Source organism: Astyanax mexicanus, chromosome 7 (genome assembly GCF_023375975.1).
Source record: "Astyanax mexicanus isolate ESR-SI-001 chromosome 7, AstMex3_surface, whole genome shotgun sequence".
In the NCBI taxonomy this organism is placed as follows: domain Eukaryota; kingdom Metazoa; phylum Chordata; class Actinopteri; order Characiformes; family Acestrorhamphidae; genus Astyanax; species Astyanax mexicanus.
In genome coordinates, this window is record NC_064414.1 from 560,596 (window position 1) to 584,000 (window position 23,405).

General features: G+C 36.5%; 1 protein-coding gene across 13 annotated transcripts in view; it reads right to left on the minus strand.

Annotated features, from left to right (window-relative positions):
• ablim1a (actin binding LIM protein 1a) overlaps window positions 1–23,405 on the minus strand; it is a 59,867-nt gene that overhangs the window by 22,381 nt on the left and 14,081 nt on the right. For all 13 annotated transcript variants that reach the window (XM_049481273.1, XM_049481268.1, XM_049481266.1 and 10 more), the window contains exons 2-8: window positions 16,755–16,886; window positions 11,385–11,568; window positions 10,039–10,151; window positions 8,987–9,113; window positions 8,147–8,240; window positions 5,345–5,432; window positions 4,631–4,689 (exon numbers count right to left, since the gene is read on the minus strand). In XM_049481273.1, the coding sequence (XP_049337230.1) occupies window positions 4,631–4,689; window positions 5,345–5,432; window positions 8,147–8,240; window positions 8,987–9,113; window positions 10,039–10,151; window positions 11,385–11,568; window positions 16,755–16,886 (797 nt within the window). The remainder of the gene's footprint in view (window positions 1–4,630; window positions 4,690–5,344; window positions 5,433–8,146; window positions 8,241–8,986; window positions 9,114–10,038; window positions 10,152–11,384; window positions 11,569–16,754; window positions 16,887–23,405) is intronic.

The window sequence follows — 23,405 nt, forward strand, 5'->3', positions numbered from 1 at the left end:
TCTGCATACAATATTACCTAATTATAATTACTTCATTTATACAATATTACCTAATTATAATTACTTCATTTATACAATATTACCTAATTACAATTACTTACTTTATACAATATTACCTAATTACAATTACTTACTTTATACAATATTACCTAATTACAATTACTTACTTTATACAAGATTACCTAATTACAATTACTTCATTTATACAATATTACCTAATTACAATTACTTCATTTATACAATATTACCTAATTACAATTACTTCATTTATACAATATTACCTAATTACAATTACTTCATTTATACAATATTACCTAATTACAATTACTTCATTTATACAATATTACCTAATTACAATTACTTCATTTATACAATATTACCTAATTACAATTACTTCATTTATACAATATTACCTAATTACAATTACTTCATTTATACAATATTACCTAATTACAATTACTTCATTTATACAATATTACCTAATTACAATTACTTCATTTATACAATATTACCTAATTACAATTACTTCATTTATACAATATTACCTAATTACAATTACTTCATTTATACAATATTATTATATATGATTTTAGTTAAAACACACATTCAAATATTTACATAATCTCAAATATTTATTTTGTAAACAGACCAAGTCTCACTGTCTCAACACATGGATGCATGTTATACATTATTTTTACTTTACTAAACTATACTATACTATACTTTAGTATACTAGTATAAAGAATGTATTAAATGCCATCCATGTATTGAGACAGTGTAATATGTGTTTTAACTAAAAATATTTAAATTTCAGGAATTATAATTTAATAATAATAATTTAAAAAGTCTTTAAACTGAGTTGAAATTACTTAAATTTACATGAAATTAAATTTACTTAAAAAAAGCAAATGCAGAAAGTTGTGAAACCTTTTTAAAATTAATTTTACGCATCATTTTTGTTCAGTGTAGGAGGAGGACTAATGGTTTATGAGGGATGAATCCAGACCTGTTGTGATCTTTCTAAGTAAATAGGCTTGTGTTGGCTATGATTATGATTAGATGACAGATAAATGATGTATTTGACGAAGCAAAAACTATAAAAACTCTATATAACAATGTCTATTTGGGTGGTGCCACAAAGAGTGGCATTATAATTACAAACCCAAACCTGGTCTAACTGCTGATTCATCGATGACTCAGCCACAAAGACGGAATATGCACTCACAGGCCACTTTATTAGAAACGCCTGGTAGCTCCACCTCGCTGTGTACAGCTGGAGACTCTGTTTACTGAAGCACAGTAAATGAAATAAAATAAAATTATCTAAAACAGATTCAAGTCCAATGAAATTCTCTAAAACTGAGTAAAGCCCAATAAAATTAAAATGACTCTAATTAATTTCAACTAATTTCTATTGGTAACTGCCAAGATACTAACAATAATCTGTCTATAAATTAGTCCAACAAAAATGTCAAACAAAATTAACCACAGACCAAGGAAACTTTAAAAAACTGAGTGCAACATTATTCTGTCCAAAACTAATTCTAACAAATAAAATCCTCCTCTAAAACTGACACAGGTCAAACAGGTCAAATCTGTCTAAAACTAACCCTAATCCAACCAATTTTAGTTGGAAATTGACTAGGTCCAAGCAACATTCTGTCCAAAACTTACCTAAGCCCAATAAAATAACTATAAAATTAAGGACTATAAAATTATTATGTTTTAACTGACCTGACAACTGGGAATTTCAGATTCTCAACAATCCTGTCAAATGTTTGTTGCAAAATGGTGTAAAAGTTTGACAAAATTCTGTCCTTACTGCCCAAAAAAACATTAGAAACTGGGCTTTTTTTCAACAAAGGTTTGCATAACTGACCCAAAGCTGAAACGATTCTGTCTGAATCCGACCTGAACCCAAGAAATCTGTTCAAAGTTGATTAAAGTGAACGAAATTCTGTCCAAAAAATGCAGTGTTCCATACAAAAATACCAACAATGGACCTATTAAAGTAGGTACACCCCATAGAGTGTCCAGTGAGTGGATGGGTAATGAATATACGCAGTGTATTATTGTGGATGTGTGCAGGTATGCAGGTGATTGTATGGACAGTATAAACAGTGTTTAGCTAAGTGATTTCATGATTTCATGACTGCTTTAAGAAAAGAAAACATTTGATCAGCACACCGTCAGCATGTTAATCCAAACACTAAGACTCAAAAACAGGTCGAGAGCAGAAAAGCACTTAAGAAGTTTGCTCTGTGTGTCATCACAACCAACCGGCTTCTTAATGAATCTGAATTAAACAGTTTAATTTGTATTATAGATGTTTTGCTCGGTCTGAATGTGGATTTTCAGGCAGTAGTGGTGAGAAACACACAGAGCAGTGGGATTATCATGGCTGATCATGGGCTGGGTGACGTCGTCAGGAAAAACTCTGCGGTTCATATGGATCTACCGATGGCGAGTCATGGTCCTGCGTGGCTGCGGGTCAAATGCAGGCATTCTGACTGAGAATGGGTCTGCGGTACGCTCTGAAGGAGGCGGCGCTGCAGCCGGGGCCGCCTCCGGGGGGGCAGCGCATGGTCATGTGATGCCATGGCACAGCCGATAGCAAATACAGTACCTGCCTTTCTGTTTTGGCGAGGAGTGCTAGTGACGCGGGCAACAGCTGTGGAGGAAGGCAGAGGGGAGGTTGGAGACACACCTGATTCTACAGGTACAGTACAGGCCAAAAGTTTGGACGCATTTTCTTTATTTTCAAGCCTATTTACATTGTAGATTCTCACTGAAGCATCAAAACTATGAATTAACACATGTGGAGTTTTATGAACTTAAAAAAAAAACGTTTTATATTCTAGTTTCTTCAAAATATCCACCCTTTGCTCTGATTACTGCTTTGCACACTTTTGGCATCATTCTCGCAATGAGCTTGGAAATAAAGAAAACGCACTGAATGAGAAGGTGTGTCCAAACTTTTGGCCTGTACTGTATAAAAACAGCCTGCATACGGGAGCGGACTCGACTTGATTCCTTAAAGTTCTGAGACACCCACAGTCCTTCAGAGAGACCGTCACACTTTCATAGGCATATAGTTTTCGAGTAGGACTCGGGGATATACCACTTTTCCAGTTTCAAAATGAGCTAAATCTGCACTACAGAGAAAATAATTGTAACACGGACTGAAAAAATACATCTGAAGTAAGGCTACTCCAATGATATTCACTCACTGACAAAAAAATAAAATAAAACACACCCGTATGCTCTCAGAGACTACATTTGGGCAGCATTTCCCTTTTTTATTTCAAATTTTCTCCCACCAACTCAGCTGCTACTCAGCTGTATATCCCTCCTATCACTAATGATGCTCCAACACCAGGAGGGAGAAGAAGACCAGCACATGCCTCCTCCGATACATGTGAAGTCAGAAGTCAGACTCCGCCTCTTTTTGAACCTTTTTTAGCCGAGTAGCATCACAGCGCTAACGCTCGGAGGAAAGCGCCTACAGCGACTCTGGTGGTTCTGATACATCAGCTCACAGACGCAGCCTTGTGCTGATCCACATCACCCTAGGAGTGATGAAAGAGGGGATAGAGCAAAGGAGCGCCATATACTGTACTGTACCCACCCAGAGAGAAACAGCATAGACAGCTGTGCTCTCTCGGGGCTCCAGCAGCTGATGGCAGCCTGTTTCAAGGGTGTCATGAACAAGACCTGGACTGCTATGTGATGCAATTCTCGCTCATCCCTAGTAGTGAAATTTGAATCACATATTCAGCAGGATGATGCTCGCCCACACACACACACACAAAGTGTTTGCCTGGTGTGCCCAGTCTACAGATTTATTGCCAATTGAGAATTTATGGGACTTGGAAGCTCGTAAGCCAGCTTCAGGAATCTACGAGTGTAGAGCTACAGGATCTACAGTCCCAGCTGCAACCTCTGTGGGTAAATGTGCTGCAGGAAGCCATACAGAACCTTTATGCCTCCATGCCCAACTCGATCTTACTCAGTATCCACTAAAATAGAGTCTCCTTAAATATAAGTTTCCCCAATAACCTTATTTATTCACTTGGTACCACTTTAAAATAAGACTACCTTTATTAAGGGTTTATAAATTGTTTACAATTAGTTTATTAATGGTTACTAATAAGGTTGTAAATGCCTTACAAATTACATTAATAATCAGTTATAACCCATTCATAGAAAGGGCAACAATGACCTGTTGTTTGCCAAATAGTGATCCCACAGCCCTTTCTATGTATGTGTTATAACTGATTATTAATGATTTTTAAGGCATTTACAACCTAATTACTAACCATTAATAAACTAATCGTAAATCATTTATAAACCCTTTATAAAGGTAGTCTTATTTTAAAGTGGTACCCTTCACTCTAATACTGTCTAATACTCATTTACAAACATTCATTATTATATACACCTACTGTATACTGTACACGTTATTTTTATATTTGTCAGTGAGTGTATATCCATGGATTTTAAGCAGTTTATTGGTCCCGGCTTCTGAAACCAACCCTACACCTTTACAGCACAGTGAGGTGGATGCAGAAACACGAGCTGCACAGCTTTACTGTGTCAGAACGTGCCGAGGCAGGAAGAAGAGCCTCACCCTGTGTCTCTCTTCTGTTCTGGTGGAGCTCTTGCAGCCTGGATGCCAAACAGTTGATCCTGAACACATAGAGAAAGCAGAGCGTTTTACATTCTCTCCGAACACAGCGAGGGATTAAAGCCTGTCAGAGAAACACTGACTGATTAATGCCTTCCATTATCAGGCCGGAACCTCAGGAACCAGTGGAAGAAGCCTGGGATTTTTAATATAAGCCTGAGAAATTTTATATTATATATCTTGGTCCCACTTTATAATAAGTGTCCCTAAGTACTATGTAGTTACACAGTAACAATCCATGTAACTACAGTGTAACTACTGATGAAGTACACATTGTTACAGATTAACTACAAAGGTATAGGTAATGTAATTACACATGTGTATTAAGGATAATTTTGACTTGTGTAATTACACATGTGTACCAGGGTGAGTGTACTAACACAACTGATAGAGTAAGTGTACTTACACATGTGTAACAACATGTGTGTACTTACACATGTGTAATAGTGTGTGTGTGATAAGTTGAGTATAAACTTATCCAACAGTTATTGTCTAGTATGTAATTAGGGCTGATTGAGTACACACACGTTGTTACTCATGTGTAAGTACACTTGCTCTATCACTTGTGTTAAGTTTAAAGCTGCAACAAAGCAAAGTAGTTAAACCTGCTTTATGTTCATTACAGCAACAAAACAGCATCTTTATCTGCAGTCTCACCTTGCAGGTACATTTCCTCTCCTTCAGTGAACATCTGATTACATCTGCTACAGCGAGCACAGCTGGGGTGGTAGTGCTTATCCCCTGCCTACCAACACACACACACACACACACACACACACATGCACACATACACTTTGTGATACATGGCATATCATATTACATGAACAGATGTTTTGTTATATATTTCACTTAAAATATACATTTTAAATATGGAATAACATTAAATTATCACCTAATTCTATAAGAAATGCAAAATTGTTGGACGGGAGAACTTCATGGCCGAGTCGATTTGCATGAGCACTTTCTAATCAGACAGTCAGCTGCCAATCAAATAAAGTCACCCCACGCTACGGCTGATACTGCCTCTTATATGCTACCATTTAAAACCTGGATTATTTGCATTTATGGCCTGAACCTGGAGCTCCACGCTGCACTGAAAGGCCTTCAGTTCATACTGATTATATATATACATGCACTCAACTGTTATGTGTCAATTTACAGTATATTCACTTCAAAATTCCACTTAAAACTTTGATCTGCATTACAGTAGAAACTGTTAGCAGATTTATTTAGAATCAGAAACGTTCTGATATTTTTTAGAAGTTCATATTAATTATTTGTGCGGACAAAAATAAATCTTCAAAATCTCCAAATTGTGCAAACTGATACTAAACTAAGATAATGACCACTAAATGAACACTAAATAAGAAAACATAACCAGAAAGATAAAAAATAAGCTGATATTTAGTTTAATTAGAATATTGTGCCAACTCCCAACTCAGAAATGCTACTGATTTCCATTAAAAATAATAATAAAAAAAACTTAAGGACAGCAGCTTTAAAGAGGCACTAAACCCTAAATCATATTTGTTTCATAAACATTTCCTAACCTTTAAAAACATTTTTATTGTAGTAATTTCTGCCTCTGCAGCTCCTCTCAGGTTATATAACTATATAACTGTACTATAGGTGTAAATGATGTTTTCGTGTACTTTGGTACGCAGACACATCCTCACAATGGACAAATCAGTCAATAATCAATAAATACCGCCCCCTTGCTGACGACGTCCAATCATCTGCATCTCACATCTCACTATCAGAGACACACTGCTGCTGCTACAGCTCAGCCAATCAGCTCTCCCTCCTGCCCTGCCCCTAAACCCATACATCACACAGTGCCCCTCCCAAACTACCCCTCCCATTTTTTTTTTAGCTATTTTCTAATTTGAGCTGAGGGTGGAGTCAGAAAAAATCAGAGGGTTTAGTTACCCTTTAAGTAAAGTTTTTGGGTGATTTTTAACTATATATATATATTTTTTTTTCTTTTTTAAATATTAAATGTATGCATGATTTTACAAAACTTTTATATACGAAAATTATGACATACAATTATCACTTTTTAATAAACAATCATTGCAGTAATCTTTAAATTGACCAAAACTCTATGTTTGGTAAATCCAGTTGTTTAATGCAGAATAAATAATGGTAATATACAGTATAAGACACAAAATAAAAATGTATAAATGTGTAACAGTACTGGTTACATATCATCATATCACCCACCTCTTTAATATAATCACACACTCAACACAAGCTGAGTAAATATAAAAAAGGGTCTTACTAAAGTCAGTCCAGATTAATTCCTGCAAAGTTCCTGTAAAGCTGTTAAATACGGGACATCCTGCACTGCGTTTAACTGCTCCGTTCTGCAGCTCTACACACCCAGCAGATTATGATATGCAAAAAAAGTGCCAAAGGGCGGAGCTACTTTCTTTTCAGAGCCAGTCAGAGAGTGGCACAAAGTAAAAAAAAAAAGTGTAAATGCATTACTCTGCATAAGGGTCTATATATGATATATAACATTATAATAAATGTAAATAAATTTCCAACCTTCTTATAGAACCATTTGTAGTTCTGTAATTCTGAGTTACAGACTGTAGTTATTATTATAGTATTATTCTCCTCCTTATTTATAACCTGATCTTTAATACTTATAGTATAGAAAAAATCACCACTGAGATACAGAGATATATTATTATTTGGGTGATGGGTTCTTTATTCTCAGCACTGCAGTGACTGGCGGTGTGTTAGCTGGACCAGTTGTTGGAGAATAGATTAAATACAGTGTTTAAAAACTCCAGCAGCACTGCTGCATTATCTGATCCACTCACTGTACCACCAGCTCAACACACCACTGCCACACCAGTAACTTGTAAAAAAAATAGCTTGTATTTTCCAAGTAAAAACATTTACGTACCCAGATAAATATGTGTACATATAATTCTCAAATCTGTAACTTCACAGCCTAATTGAAACATACAAACTCCCATAATTACTTAGATTTTTCTTAAGAAAGTCTTTATTTTTAAAGAAATGGCTGACTGCATATTCAAATAGTTAATATTTATGACAAATCACTCCTGTTACTGGCACTCATTCCTGTTACATTTTATGTTTTGAAAGTAACAGGACTGAGTTTTCTAGCATTGAATCAGCAAAAACATGACAAATAGCTAAATGGCGGCTATGCTAACAGCATGAGGACACTGAGCACATTCTATTGATTTTCCCAAAACGTGTATTTTATAAGAAATAAACAAATAAGATGTAAGAATTAATTTAGGTAACAGGACTGAGTGTTGAGACTGAGCTCCTCAGTCATTGTTACAATAAGGTCAAATATACAAAAAAACTAATGAGGAAACTTTTTATATGATCCTCAGAACCAGAAGCAGCTGATGTCACTTCCTGAAATTCTGAAGAATGGGTTGATATGACAGGAAACAGAATTTACTCTACCTCTAAAACTTTTCCCGTGATGAACTGATGACACGCCTCACACTTCACCCCGAAGTGGATCTGATAGTCTTTCTCACAGTAGGGGGCGCCATCCCTGCACAGAACCACAGTCTATTAACAGGACATAAGCCAGCACAAAACACAAGACAGTGTGTGTGTGTGTAGTGTGTGTGTGTGTGTATAGTGTGTGTGTGTGTGTGTGTGTAGTGTGTGTGTGTGTGTGTGTGTGTGTAGTGTGTGTATAGTGTGTGTGTGTGTGTGTGTAGTGTGTGTGTGTGTGTGTGTGTGTGTGTGTGTGTGTGTAGTGTGTGTGTGTAGTGTGTGTGTGTGTGTGTAGTGTGTGTGTGTGTGTGTATAGTGTGTGTGTGTGTGTGTATAGTGTGTGTAGTGTGTGTGTGTGTGTGTAGTGTGTGTATAGTGTGTGTGTGTGTGTGTGTAGTGTGTGTGTGTGTGTGTGTGTGTGTGTGTGTGTGTGTAGTGTGTGTGTGTAGTGTGTGTGTGTGTGTGTAGTGTGTGTGTGTGTAGTGTGTGTGTGTAGTGTGTGTGTGTGTGTGTAGTGTGTGTGTGTGTGTGTATAGTGTGTGTGTGTGTGTATAGTGTGTGTGTGTGTGTGTATAGTGTGTGTGTGTGTGTGTGTGTGTGTGTGTGTGTGTGTGTGTAGTGTGTGTGTGTAGTGTGTGTGTGTGTGTGTAGTGTGTGTGTGTGTGTGTATAGTGTGTGTGTGTGTGTGTATAGTGTGTGTGTGTGTGTGTATAGTGTGTGTAGTGTGTATAGTGTGTGTGTATAGTGTGTGTGTGTGTATAGTGTGTGTGTGTGTGTGTGTGTGTGTGTGTGTCGTACTTGCTGATGTATTCTCCGGTCAGTACTTTCCCGCAGGCTTTACATTTGAAGCAGCCCAGGTGCCACTGTCTCTCCAGCGCCAGCAGAGCCTGACCATTCTTAATGTCCCTGCCACAGCCAGCACACGCTGATACACACACACACACACATCTTTAACACAATACACAGAGACTAAACAACCCAACTCTATAGACCTTATGTTAGTACTGACTGACTATTTCGATATATTAAATAAATTAGAACTTAATTAATAATGATTTGGTCATGAATAATTTAGTAATATTATAGTAATTATTAGTAATTACTAAATAATTACTTTTTCAGAATAACAGAAAAGTGAAAAACATACATACTGTAATACTACTCTGTACTGACTGATTTATAGAGTATACAAGTATACAATTAGTTAATATAGAATAATAAGTACTTACTAAACAATTATTATTATTAGGTACTACATAGATATTAATAGGTACTTTTTCATATACAATAAGGAACTAGTAGAAACTGAAGAAAATACTGAATAGCTAGTAGCAACTGAACAATTATTAGTAGATTCTACATAAGTAGATACTAAACAATTATTATGAATAAAATATAGGCTTAAATTAAAAAGTAAACTTGAATCAAATCCTAATGCAATACTAGTGCACCTCTCAAAAAATTGAATATCATATAAAATAACAAGTAAAGTATCAAGTTACTTTATTTCAGTAATTCAGTAGAAAAGGTGAAACTATATCTATATATTATATAGATGTATTAAACACAGAGTGATCTATTCTAACCCTAGCCAATGAAAACCCAAAAATCAGTGTCTCAGAAAATTTGAATATTATATATTAAGACCATTTGTTGCTTTTGGCAGTGTGGGCAGTGTGCCAAATCCTGCTGGAAAATGAAATCCGCATCTCCATAAAATGCAGCCTTTACATTTTCTTTTCTTTATTTAAATTTAGTTTAATTGATTAGAAATGTAATGATGTAACAGGTGATATTGTGGGGTAATTTAGCATTGACTAGTGTATGATGAGAGTTTAGCTGAGACTCACTGCAGGGACCACTGATGCCCTTTGCAGGTCCGGGGGACATGGGCTCGGCGCAGTACTGACACAGACAGTCCTTCCCATTAAACGTAACTCTGTCTCCAGCAGGAAACGGACGTCTGAGGACCACAAAACAAACGAGCAGCTTTACAATCAATCAATTCACCGTTTTATCCTCTAGAAACCCATCATACACATTACTATACAACTTATATCATTTATATAGTACCCAGAGGTGGCAGAAATACAGTAGTCCCATACTTAAGTTCAAATACAAATATTTAATCCGAAAGGGTACGGACCCTTCATCCATTACAATGGATATCATAATATTTTTTATTTTTTAATGTTTTGTGGCACATAACACAATTTAAAAGATGTTGTAACAGAATGACAATGAATCAGCCAATGAACAGATTTTTAAACTTGACTCCACCCACTGCATTGGAAAAATAGTAGTACTAGAGCCATTGAGGCAAAGCAACAGCTCATTTTTACTAATTTAATGTGATTTAGAAGACTTTTTAATCATGATTTTTTTTACTGTTGGTTTATGGGATGGTTTATAAGATAGAAAGTTCAATATGAAATAAAATATTACACACTGGCTTCCAATGCAATGGAAATAAAAATCCATGCACGGTAAGAGTGGTCATATATTTCTATTGTATCCTGAATTTGAGATTAATTTTTAATTTTTTTATTTTAGTATTTCTTTTCCTTAAAGGCATCTCATTTATATCAAATCACTGTATTGTACTGTATTTTTATTTATCAACTTGCAAAATATTCATTGATACCAACCATATAAAATAAAAATTACTTTTTAATCTGAGAGCAATCATTTCTATTTACTGGTATTTTAAAGACTGGTGGTAAAGATTTATTTAGATTATTTAACAAATTTACAGTGCTCACCTCTGTCATCATTGTCCAATTCAATTTGGAAATCTACCTTTAAGACCCCTAAAAATCCAGGCCTTTATCACATCCCTGACCATTACAATCATTAACTCTACTGAATTTACTGAATTACTGTAGAAACATGAATCAGTATTACATAGTTAGTTCAGAAGGCAGAAATAACCAGATTTGTCACACAGTTTAAAAATGCAGTAGTGAATGGATTTACTGCATTAATGAGGATAACTAATTTTTAACAATTTTCTAAATATATAGAAAAATATTAGAAATTAACAACATTCTATATAATGGTTATTTTATGAGTGAATACATATTCTCATGTTCAATATCTGGCAACCCATTCAGACAGAAAAGACTGTACAATGACAAAAACACAAAAAAAAAACACATTTACTGTGTCGCTGCATGTGTGTGTATATGTATCTTACTTGCAGATGGTGCAGACGAAGCAGGCCGGGTGGTAGGTCTTCCCCAGAGCGGTGACCACCTCCCCCTCCACGAACTCGCCGCAGGAGTTGCAGCGCGTGCCGTGGATGCGCTGGTAGTCCAGAGTGCACAGGTAGTCTCCATTCTTCATGAAGAATCCTCCCTGAGCCAGGTCACATCCACACACTGCAGAACCGCACGCAGGAACAACACAGGGTAGTTTGTGTTCAATTTATTCAATTTAGCCAATATTTACCCTTTTAAAAATGCAACCCTGACATGCAACATTTAACCCTTCACAACCTACCATGACTCGATGCTGAGAAGCATCCCCACAGCATGATGCTGCCACCACCATGCTTCACAGTGGGGATGCTATGTTTATGGTGGTGTGCTGTGTTTGTTGAAATATACTGTATATCATGTCTTTTTTTGTTTCTTATGCATTATCGATATGTGGCATCAAAATATTGACATTTGCATTAATGTATTTTCTTTTTTGCATATTGTTTTCTGTAAACTTATGTTACACAGTTGCACAGAAATGATTTTACTTCAGTATAGCTGTGTTCTATCTACACATATTAACACCCGTAAACTGCAATAAATTAGAACAATTCTGCTGCTATGTTCAGCATTGGAATAACGCCACACCTGAAAGAGTTGCACAAGAGTTGAGGGTACAGTATGTGTGTTAAAAAGAAAAGAGGAATCTAAGCTATATGCTGTAAAACTGGCACCAATAAATCCATAATTTCTGATATTGGCTTTATATTTAGGAGTATTTTATTATTTTATCTTTTTCAGTAACACAGATACTATGTGGTATCGTAGAGAATTGTCTAAAAGTATATAGCAGAATATAACAGAATATTAATATCATGATATCATTCTTATTATGGGCAATATATTGTAATAATATTGAATTGTGAGATGCTCTAAGATTCCCATCCCTTAGAGGTACACAATGTCTGAAGTGTATAAGAGTGTATTCATGCATATGAGTGTGTGAGAGAAAAAGAGAGAGAGGGATTTAGAGAGAGAGAGATTGCAGTAGGCTTTCAGCACAGGCTGTGCTGTAGTTAATGAGTTTAAACAGGGATAAGTAAGGGAAGGTGTGCAGAGCAGGCCATGTCGTGACACCTGTGCTCGAGTTTCACACTCAGACTCAGAGATTTAGCCAATAGCAGCTTTTCAGCTCACGCTGCTATTGGTCACAATGTGAATAATGTTAAATATTCAATATCATGGTTTCAATATAACAGTGATATATTATAATAGTGATATAGTGATATAGGTAAAGTGATATATTGTCTCATCTGTAAAGACGTCTACATTATGTGCAAACTAAATTTCCTCTCTTGTCTCTAGTAACATAATTTAATGTAGTTTTAAATAAAATTTTAAAATATACAGTACATTTCAGTCAGTATCAGTGCTCACCCACTTCAACCTCCCCAGCCCAGACCTGCTGTTGTGTCTGGTAGCATCACAGCTTCAACCCTGCCTAAACTGGCTGTTAGCATCATGGCTAACTTACTCCACATAAGACTGCTCAAAAATATCATCATTTAAAATGTAAAAGGAAGCAGAATTGTTATATTTTCCTGGAACTGATCATGTTTTGGTCAAAAATTTACCAAGCACCTGTTTTTCTTGAATGTATAGCCTCTAGGGTGTTTATGAGTTGAAAGCATAAGAATATTGATGATTTGAGTTCATTAAATGGTTTATTGAAACATCATATAAATATGTTTGAAGCACTAAAGGTAAATAATATTGGTTGGGGAAGGAGATTTTTCACTTTTTTAGGTGTTTTTCTCTCAATGGGTTTCTTGTAGATTTAGCTTTACCACACTGGGATGTGATCAATATTTTTAGAAAGAGTAAGCTCCGCCCTTTCTAACCATATATGGATTATGTTTAAGTGTGAAGGGATTCCTGAGTAATTAAGCTGAAAACACAAGGTGAGATTTTGGACGGGAAATCCATCTGTAGGGTTTTAGGGGTTAAACTAAAGGTGAATCTTGATATTATGGGTGCAGGTGAATATATATATATATATATATTCTCTCTATAGTTATGAGCTGAGATCTGAGTGAAGCTACTCCAGCAGTGTATCAGAGACGGTGGAATAGCTGTCGCTGCTGCTGAAACATCAAACGCTGATCAGCAGATTCACTCAGGCCTGTTTTAGAGTTGTGTGAGTGTGTGTTACAGAATTTAAATGAGTTCTCAGGCTGCAGAGTGTGAAGCTGGCCTGCTTTACACCACAGCCAGGCATTGATCTGAAGGAAGAAGCAAAGAGATGCTGCTCTCTTTTTCTAATAGAGACGAGGGATGCACCAAAATGAGTATTTTTGGCTAAAACTGAACGAAATTAAACATTTGATTAATATTAAAATACTTTTTTCGTGAATTTGCCATTATTTTCCCATTGTATTAGTGATAACACCCTACAATAAGGGTATTAATCAACATTATTTAACAGTATTTACAACAGATTGTCTCAACTAATTATTATTGGACACTAGTTAAGATATTATTAATCATTACATTTTAGAACTAATGTCTTAATTCAATATTTTTTATGCATTATAATTTAATAACATTTTAAAAAGTCTAAACTAATATCATAATAATTAGCTGAGACATTATTTAACAGTTTAACAATGTTTATTGCTGTCATAAGTAGTTATTTGTGACCCTTTTGCAGACAGAACAAATCTAAAGATTTCAAGTTAATTTCAAGAACTTCCTTCTAACTGTTAAGCATGGGGGTGGGAGCATCAGCATGGGAGCTCGGCTGTTTCAGTGCACAAAGGTCCTACCTGTGAGCTACTGCAATCAATTGTTGTGATATCAGAATATATTAATTATTAATTACAATAATTGCAGTTTAAGTGGTTTAAGTGAATGCAAACCTCCGCAGAAAAAATTCGGTTCCATCCCACGTCTACCAGACTCTGCGTCTCTGTATCTATAGATTAGTTCAGGTAGAGGAAAACCGCAGCACACCCTGTGAGGATATGCGTCACTGTGGAAAATCAATATTCTGCAGCTTAAAAGAGTTTTAAAAGCTCAAGACTGTGGATTACTGCGCACAGGACTCGTCCAGAGGGGAAACGCACAGTGGTCTCTCCCCAAAGACTCAATACACTCAACTTAAAACAGAGTCAGAAACACACAGCGGATACTAAAGTTCAAAAATGATCAAAACTCAGATCTGCTCAATTTGGGAAATTGATGCATAAATGAATATCTAATCATTTTGGGAAGAATTTCCCCACCACCACTTTCCCCACCCCACTGCCTGCCCCAGCAAACCTGCTTTGATCTCTGAAAGCCTCAGACACAAAGGAATACATTAAATTTGGCTTTTCACAAGTTAAAAGTGTGAGATGCTATACAACGTAGAACACAGAACATCTCCATTGTTGATTAATTGAATATTATATTGATTAAGGACAAATGTATGGGCATCCTGCATGGTTCATATTTAGTAAAAGGGTCACTCTAAAGGTGGGCGATATGAGCCTAAAATAATATCACAATATTGGGGAAATTACAAAACACTGAATCAATATATATATATTTCAAAAATACACCACAGCAACAAAATGAAAAATACATATTATTGTTGCATACTAAACGATATGATATGGCACTGAGATTTTGTCAGATTTGTAACAGAAGTCCAGTATGATCCAGAATGATAATAATAATAATGTACTGCTCCAAATATCACCATATATTCAGGATTAAAGTAAAATAAATGATACTGGACAGATATAATCTCCTAGTCTCTAGTAGATATATAATGGGAAATAATGAGAACAGTGAAATAGTGTGATATTATACCCTGAAATATGGCGCCATATCACCATATCACCCCTAATTATCACATCAGGGTTCTACCTTTTCCTTTTTTACTGTTTTTATCAAAAGAAAAATTCACACTGTTCTCATTTCCCATTAAAAATCTACTAGAGATTAAGAGATTATATGTGTCCAGTATAATTTATTTTACTTTAATCCTGGATATATGGAGATATTTGGAGTGCATTATTATTATTAGCATCATGACAAAACATTCTGGATCATTGACATAAATAAAAATTAAATTAAAAATAAAATTCTTTTTTTTTGTTGTTTTTTTTTTTTTATTCAATGTTTTGTCATCTCGCCAAAAAATATCATTATCACAAAAAATACCATGATAAATCGTGATATCGTTTTAGGGCCGTATCGCCCACCCCTAGTTCCCATACCAGATTATCCTCAGGAATGAGAGACTCTGTGATTAAGAGCACAGCCACATAATATTATGTCCCTCAACAAACACAAACAAACACTAACGCAACCTTATATAAGATCCTTCTCCCAGTCTTTAAGGTAATGTGGACAGAAAGTTAACAGGATAAGGGCTCAGGGATGCTAGCATGACGAGATTTACTTCTTAACCCGGGATTGGATTAAATCTGGAGTTCTGCCAGACGAGTCCAGTTTTATCGAATGACAGTCTGTGTAATCTGCACTGATAGGAAGTAGCCAGGTGAGATGAGTACTTCATTAATAGAAATATCTCAATTTGTAGGGCGAACAGTGAACAGAAAACAAAAAAATAATAATAATTACACTGATTAAACATGATCTCAAATGAGACAAAATCAAAAATATGGTGTAAAATGAACATGCTGTAGCTTCATGAAACAGGGATGTGCAGCATTTGGCTTATTTGGGATCCTGATCCAGAGCAGCCCGGCCTAAAAATGTCCAGCTAGATAAGCTATTAACCCTGATGACCTTAACTCTGGGGATGCATGAGAAATCTTTATGAAATAGACGCCAACATCAGTCTAAAATTTAAAAGAAAAAGTGAAAAAGTAAAAAGGTTAAAAGGGGGGAACTGCTGTAGACTCGTGTGCTACATTCACACCTACTAGGCTGAAGTGACTCAAATCTTAAAAAGACTTTTTGCCTTAAAGTGTTCAATCAGATTTAATTCATTTCACATGGGCTCTAAATGGCTCAGCAGACTAAGGGCCCAATTAATCCCATTTCACCCCTTGGCCCAACGATTTACCCATGCCTCGGGGTATACACAGAAAAAACGATGAGTAAAATTTACTTTTAAAAAGTTTCGCAACTTTCTGCATTTGCTTTTTTTTAAAGTAAATTTAATTTCAGATAAATTTAAGTAACTTCAACTCGGTTTCAAGACTTAAATGTTACAGAGAGTAAATAAGTGAACTGAACTTCAGTCAATCCTTTCTTTTAGTAAACTTTACTTCATTTCATGTCAGCTATGAGAATCGACTGTTCTCTAACAATAATAAACTGCAGATCCCAGAATGCATGCTGTTCCTCACCTTTGCATGTGAAGCACTTGATGTGGAAGTGCTTGTTCTGCACGCGTAACACCTCGCCCTTGCATGGCTCCCCACACTTATAGCACTGGATCAGGGGCTTCTCCGTGTGCTGGGTGTCCTGCGTATGGGCCACTGAACAAAACACCGAAAACAAACACAGAAAAGCTGCATTAGGATCTGCTGCTGCTGCTGCACCGTGCTCAGTATAGCATTGTTCGGTAAACCATCCAGAGGTATCACAAATACTAAAATAGCATCACAATATTTCAGGAAATTCTGAATCGTTCAGTTTTAGAAACGAATCGATTTTTTCCTGCCCCCCTAATAATAAAAGCATTGATAATATTAATAAGGAGCAGAAGAAGACGGTACACTCTAAAAAACAGAGGTACGATATGAGTACTTTTTTGTACTCGAAGGTACATTCTTTATAATTGTACCCTCAAAGGTACAATATTGGTCTTTACAGGGTCAGATTTGTTCCCTCTGAAGTACAATGTCTTTCCTGACAGCAATAAGTACAAATTTGTACCATTTAACCAGCCAAAGGGTACATTCAGTATTCTGTATCACTGTACTAATGAACAGTATATATTTAAATTGCACATTTTTTATTTGAAAGCCAGACAATTTTGTATCATCAAGTTTTTGAGCCATTTTTAGTTGATGACAATGTTTATAATCTTTATAATCTATACTGGCACAAAAAACATGGGTACAAAAAAGTACTTTCACTGAAAGGTACTTTTTTGAACCTTAATAAAAGGTACAGCCCCAGCGACAAGCTTTGTACTCTTTTAAGTACAAATCTGTACTTATATTTCTTAGAGTGTAAAGGAGATGAAGAAGACAAAGATGAAGAACAACAGAAACAATGGGAGAATGAGAGAAAAGGAAGTATTGTGTATTGTGATACCATAAAAGTGATTTTTTTGAAACAGCTTTCACAGAGCAGCCCTTAAAAACATCTATTTGATAAAATACAAAGCAATTAAATAAAAAAAATGTATTAAATAAATATGTAAAAAGTGCTGACATCACAATAAGAGAATAAAGAGAATTAGGAATTAGAAATGGGGCAGTGTTTACTTCAATTGATAAATCTATGCACTGATGAAATTAACACAGTTAGTTTTTAATACTGTGATTTTCATCATTCATAATTGCAAAGTTAAATAGCTAATGTATTTTTGGCTCAATTTTAACACTGACTATTCTATTAAATCCCTGGAGACCAAAAAAGCAGATCTATTTGATATTCCTTTTGTCTGTTTCTTTTCTCTTCCACCAAGAACGTCCTCAATAAGAACAGCTCTGACACGGAACAAACATCAAAAATTAATGAGTGGCCTTTTAAAGGGGCAGACGTGCTGAAAAACACAGTTCTGGAAGACTACAGAAAGAGTTCTGAATTAATAGTTATAAATGCTGCATCCAGGGTCCTAACACTAAAACTAGAACATGTGATTATACACTGCCTGTCCAAAAAATATATATATATCACACACTCTAATATTTAGTTGGATCGTCTTTATCTTTGATTGCGTGACGCTGCATTCACTGTGGGATTGTTTCTCCAATAATCTTCTGCAACGTCACAAGATTTATTTCAATCCAGTGTTTCTGGATTCATTTTTCACCAAGATCTTGCAGCAGCAGCATTGATGATGGTAGAGTCTGACCAACCGCTGCACAAAGCAGCTCTTCTCCATCCAGCACATCCCAAAGATTCTCAATGAGGTTAAGATCTGGACTCTGTGGTGAACTCTCTCTCAATCCATGTGTGAAAATGATAAATGATGATCTCATGCTCCCTGAACCCTGAACTCTTTCACTATTCCAGCTCCATCAATCCTGATATTGTTCATCTTGGAATATGAAGAAAAATTAATCCATTGATAGAAGAATAATCTGCTCTATATTCAGTATATTCAGGTAGAGTCAGCTGACCTCATTCTTTCAGCACATACTGTTACTGAACCTAAACCTGCAGACCAACTGCAACATCAACCAACCAACACATCATTTACTCACTTACATCCAGGTGGAGACTTTTATTTTGTACAGGCAATGTATCAGCCCTAAAATCCTGGTATCATGATAACTCTAACTAGCACAACAAAGCCCCCTCAGATGTAGCGCTGAGGTGGGGGGGCGGGGTTTGGGGGCGGGGTTTTGGCTCTGTGGTATAATAAGCAGTAAAAGCTGCTGAATCTGCAGTGAAAGTGATGAATCCCCCCGGGGGCAGGGTTCAGGGTTTTACAGGCACGGCCCCCCCTAAAGAACAAAGCCCTTTAATGCTGATTGGAGGATTAGCTATTGACACTGCTATACAACCACACACACTCACACACACACACACACACACACACACACAAACACACACACACACACACACACACACACACACACACACACACACACACACACACACACACACACATTTACACACCAGGGCACATGCACACTCACTCCACAACTCTGTACATAACAACACAGAGCAAACTGAAGCACAAGAAATGATAGAATGGCTGCATATATGTGGAATGTATGTGTGTGTGTGTGTGTGTGTGTGTGTGTGTGTATCCTCTGGGGTTTGTGATACTATTCAGCAGTCAGATATAACAGGGGCTCTTGAAGCCGTGGTTCATGAATATTTATCATAAGGTTCAAACCCCCCCATAACACTCCCATTTCATCTCAGCCCAAACAAAGACCCTCACAGAGGAGAGATCAGGACCTTATCTCACCCTGACAGAGACCAAAAATCAAAAACCAAAAATCATCCCGTTATAAAAATGAAAACACTTAAATTTAAGAAAATTCTAATAAAAATTCTCTGCTCTAAAACCTTGTTTGATCTGGACTTTTATACTTTTCCATTTATTCCAAAACAAAATCACAGGTTTGAAAGGCATCAAAAATACTAAAATTTGGACCAAAACAGGTGATTTCTCAGTCCAGATCAATTAAACCATGATCTGCTTTGTTTGACGTGTGAAAAATTAAAACATTTAATTTGAAAATTAATTTAGCGATTTTACAACAAATGTCACAGAGCAGCTTTACAGAGTTACAGGTCCAAGATGCTTACGAGTAACAAACACCACAGTAACAGGATTTACACCTTTTAGAAATGAAATCAGTGCCGCCCACCACGGCTCCTCTGGGCCATGACCACCACAGGCCCACAAACCAAAGCAACCTCCTGATCATAGTGGCAGTGCTTTAGACCGCTGGACCACTCAACACCTTCGATATTTTATGTTGTGCTGGTGTTTATAACAAAGGGGTGATAAAGAAAGACAGGTATTGGTGTGCAACGAGTAACTTTTAAATTATAAACTAAATAAAGTGAGAATTTAATTGAAAACTCTGCTGTGTTTGTCTGCTGTCTGCCTTACGACTTTAAATGTTGTCAGGTCATGCAGTTACCACACTAAATAACTAACTATTCATTTTTTAAGGATGCATTTGTTCTTTAAATGGCTATATAATATATTTACATTTGATAATACTAATGTATATTAAACTAGACAGGAAATCATGACATAATGTCTCATAGCCATGACATAAGAACAAAGTGTTCTGCAGTCTATGTAGAACAAAGCTCTAATAATACCTGCACAGAACTAAACAGAGCTCCAGAGGAAAAAGCCCACCTGCAAATTGACTTACACTTAGAACTCATTTAATTGATGACTGTTGGCATGCATTCTAATGGAAACACACACACAGACACACACACACACACACATATGGTGGATGTAGTTAAGACCGGGGTCCCAAGGAGATTGTAAGATTTAGAGGGAAGGCCAGACTGATTAGAGCCTTGAATACACAGGGTTTCCCGTGTCGGTGGAACATCATCACATTTAGAACAGAGTTTTTCTCTGTTACAGTAAAATACAGGGCTCTATTTTAGTGATCTATAGTGCACCAATCAATTACACATCACTCAGCTGGATTTAGGGCATGTCGGTGTGTCTTTGGTATCATGAAAGCACAAAAAAAAACCTCGTGTTTCTTAAAACACATTTACTTGTGTGTTTAATGGACTTTGATGACTGACTGTTGTTATGGTTTTAATCAGTCAGTGGTGCACCTGTGATTTCCACTGTCAGAAATTTACCTGAACACACCTCACTTCCAGACCACCACGCCACACCATCAGTGTAGATTTATTCATAAACTCAGATGCTATTTTAACAGCGTGGGCACAAGACGTAAAAATAGACTGTTGACGGGGTGAAAGATAGCAAAGAACATCACGTCACACCTTGTGCAGAGTGTACAATAGGATAAACAGTCTTTTACCAAAAAAAAAACAATGTGCTATACATCTCTGTCTGTCTATCTCAATCTGTCTCACTTTACCTCACTCTATCTCACTCTACCTCGCTCTGTCTCACTCTGCCTCACTCTATCTTACTCTACCTCACTCTATCTCACACTAACTCGATATCTCACGTTAGCATGTGTGATATGTGGTGTAAATAGCTCCATCTGTTGCGATAACACTTATTACTCAGTTTCAGCATGTTTATTATAGTAAAACTCATGATTACATCAAAAATACAATTTTTTCTTACAGCCAAACTCCAGGCAGTTTAATGCTAACAGATCTAATCTGAGCTCTGATTCAGTCATGAAGAGTTTACACTAGTCATGCTCCTGTTTCAGACTGCAGCTACAGCTTCCCACTGAGTCATCCTCACAGAGCTGGATCTGTTTTACTGGGCTGGTACGCAGAGTGCGTCAGGACTGTGAGAAGTGCCATACTTTCACCACCTGAGACAGAGTTTAACTCAACTTAACTCAACATCTCCAAACTCAATATTCACTAGCACTTCAGTTTCTGAATCAGTTTCTCTGATTTTGCTATTTATAGGTTTATGTTTGAGTAAAATGAACATTGTTGTTTTATTCTATAAACTACAGACAACATTTCTCCCAAATTCCAAATAAAAATATTCTCATTTAGAGCATTTATTTACAGAAAATGAGAAATGACTGAAATAACAAAAAAGATGCAGAACTTTCAGACCTCAAATAATGCAAAGAAAAAAAAGAAGTTAATATTTAGAAATCAATATTTGGTGGAATAACCCTGGTTTTTAATCACAGTTGTTTTTCATGCATCTTGGCATCATGTTCTCCTCCACCAGTCTTACACACTGCTTTTGGATAACTTTATGCTGCTTTACTCCTGGTGTAAAAATTCAAGGAGTTCAGTTTGGTGGTTTGATGGTTTGTGATCATCCATCTTCCTCTTGATTATATTCCAGAGGTTTTTAATTTGATAAAATCAAAGAAACTCATCATTTTTAAGTGCTCTCTTATTTTTTTCCAGAGCTGTATATCAAATACATATTTAGGGACATCCCATTCTTTCGATTTTCACTTTTGTTGTGTAAATGTTAGAGCTGCAACTAACCACTATTTTAGTAGTCGACAGACTCTAATACTCTTGTCGCTGTATGCAATCCAATCTGTACAGCAATGTTTCAAATCCCCCATATCTATTAGAAAGTCTTCTCTAGACAGCAGAGACAGTTACTCCAACAAAAGCAGGATGAAAACTCAAGATACATTGAATAAGCAGGTGTCCCAATACTTTAGAAGTCCGTGCATAATGGAAAGAGGCCGCAACAGGACGGCCAACAATGGGCCATACCTCTTAATGTGGGTTGCCATGGTGACGGGCGCGGGCCGCCCCATGCGTCTCCCCATGCGAGCGTGTCCCATTTAAAACTGCAGAACCGCAGCACAGCGACAGCGTCCAAACACTTACGGCTTCAGACAACCAGCCAGACAGTCAGCCAGTCAATCAATCAATCAATCAATCAACAGACCAGTCCGTCAGTCCGTCAGTCCATCAGTCAGTGAGTATGATTGCTGATCAATGCCGGAGTCAAACATATCCCATAATGCAGTGTAAAATGAGTCAGTGCTTATATAACCGCTCTGTTGTTCCCGAAGCCCCGAGATTATAGAGCCGCAAACAGCAGGACGCTCTACAGTCAGTCCTGAAGCACCACTGCAGTGCACGTGTTCACAGCATACAGGACTGCGGGCTGCTGCTCCACACCAGTGTGTGATTAAGTTCTGCAGAAATTTCATGCACCATCCAGTGTGTTCTTACACGTGAAATAATAATGACACAATAACAACAGATAAAAATTACATTTACAACAATCACTGACATGCTTATCCAGACTGAACTGTATTCTGACAATTCTGAATTACAGGTATCACTGCTGATATGCAAAGCAACCCAATGTGGTATATTCAAGATGCCCTTCACCAATCACATAAAATCCATTGTTTAAGCTCAAACAATGTGTAAAAAAAAAAAAAAAAAAATGCTTTCTTACTTACAGTGCAAACCCTTTTAATATCTGAGTGCTATCTGAGGGCCCGAAGATCACTAGCATCCTATACTTAGTTAGGCCCGATCCTATTTCACCTCTTCGCCCTACCCCTTCTTTTTGAGTGTATCCCTTATTCTTTAGAACGGAAAGAGTTATAAGAGGAAGGAATCAAATCCTCCACCATAAGAATTGAGAAACCCTTTAATAATCACCCGATACATCATCCAAAGTGCTAAGAAGAAGTTCATTCCTTAATTCCTCTGTGATGGGAAGCAGA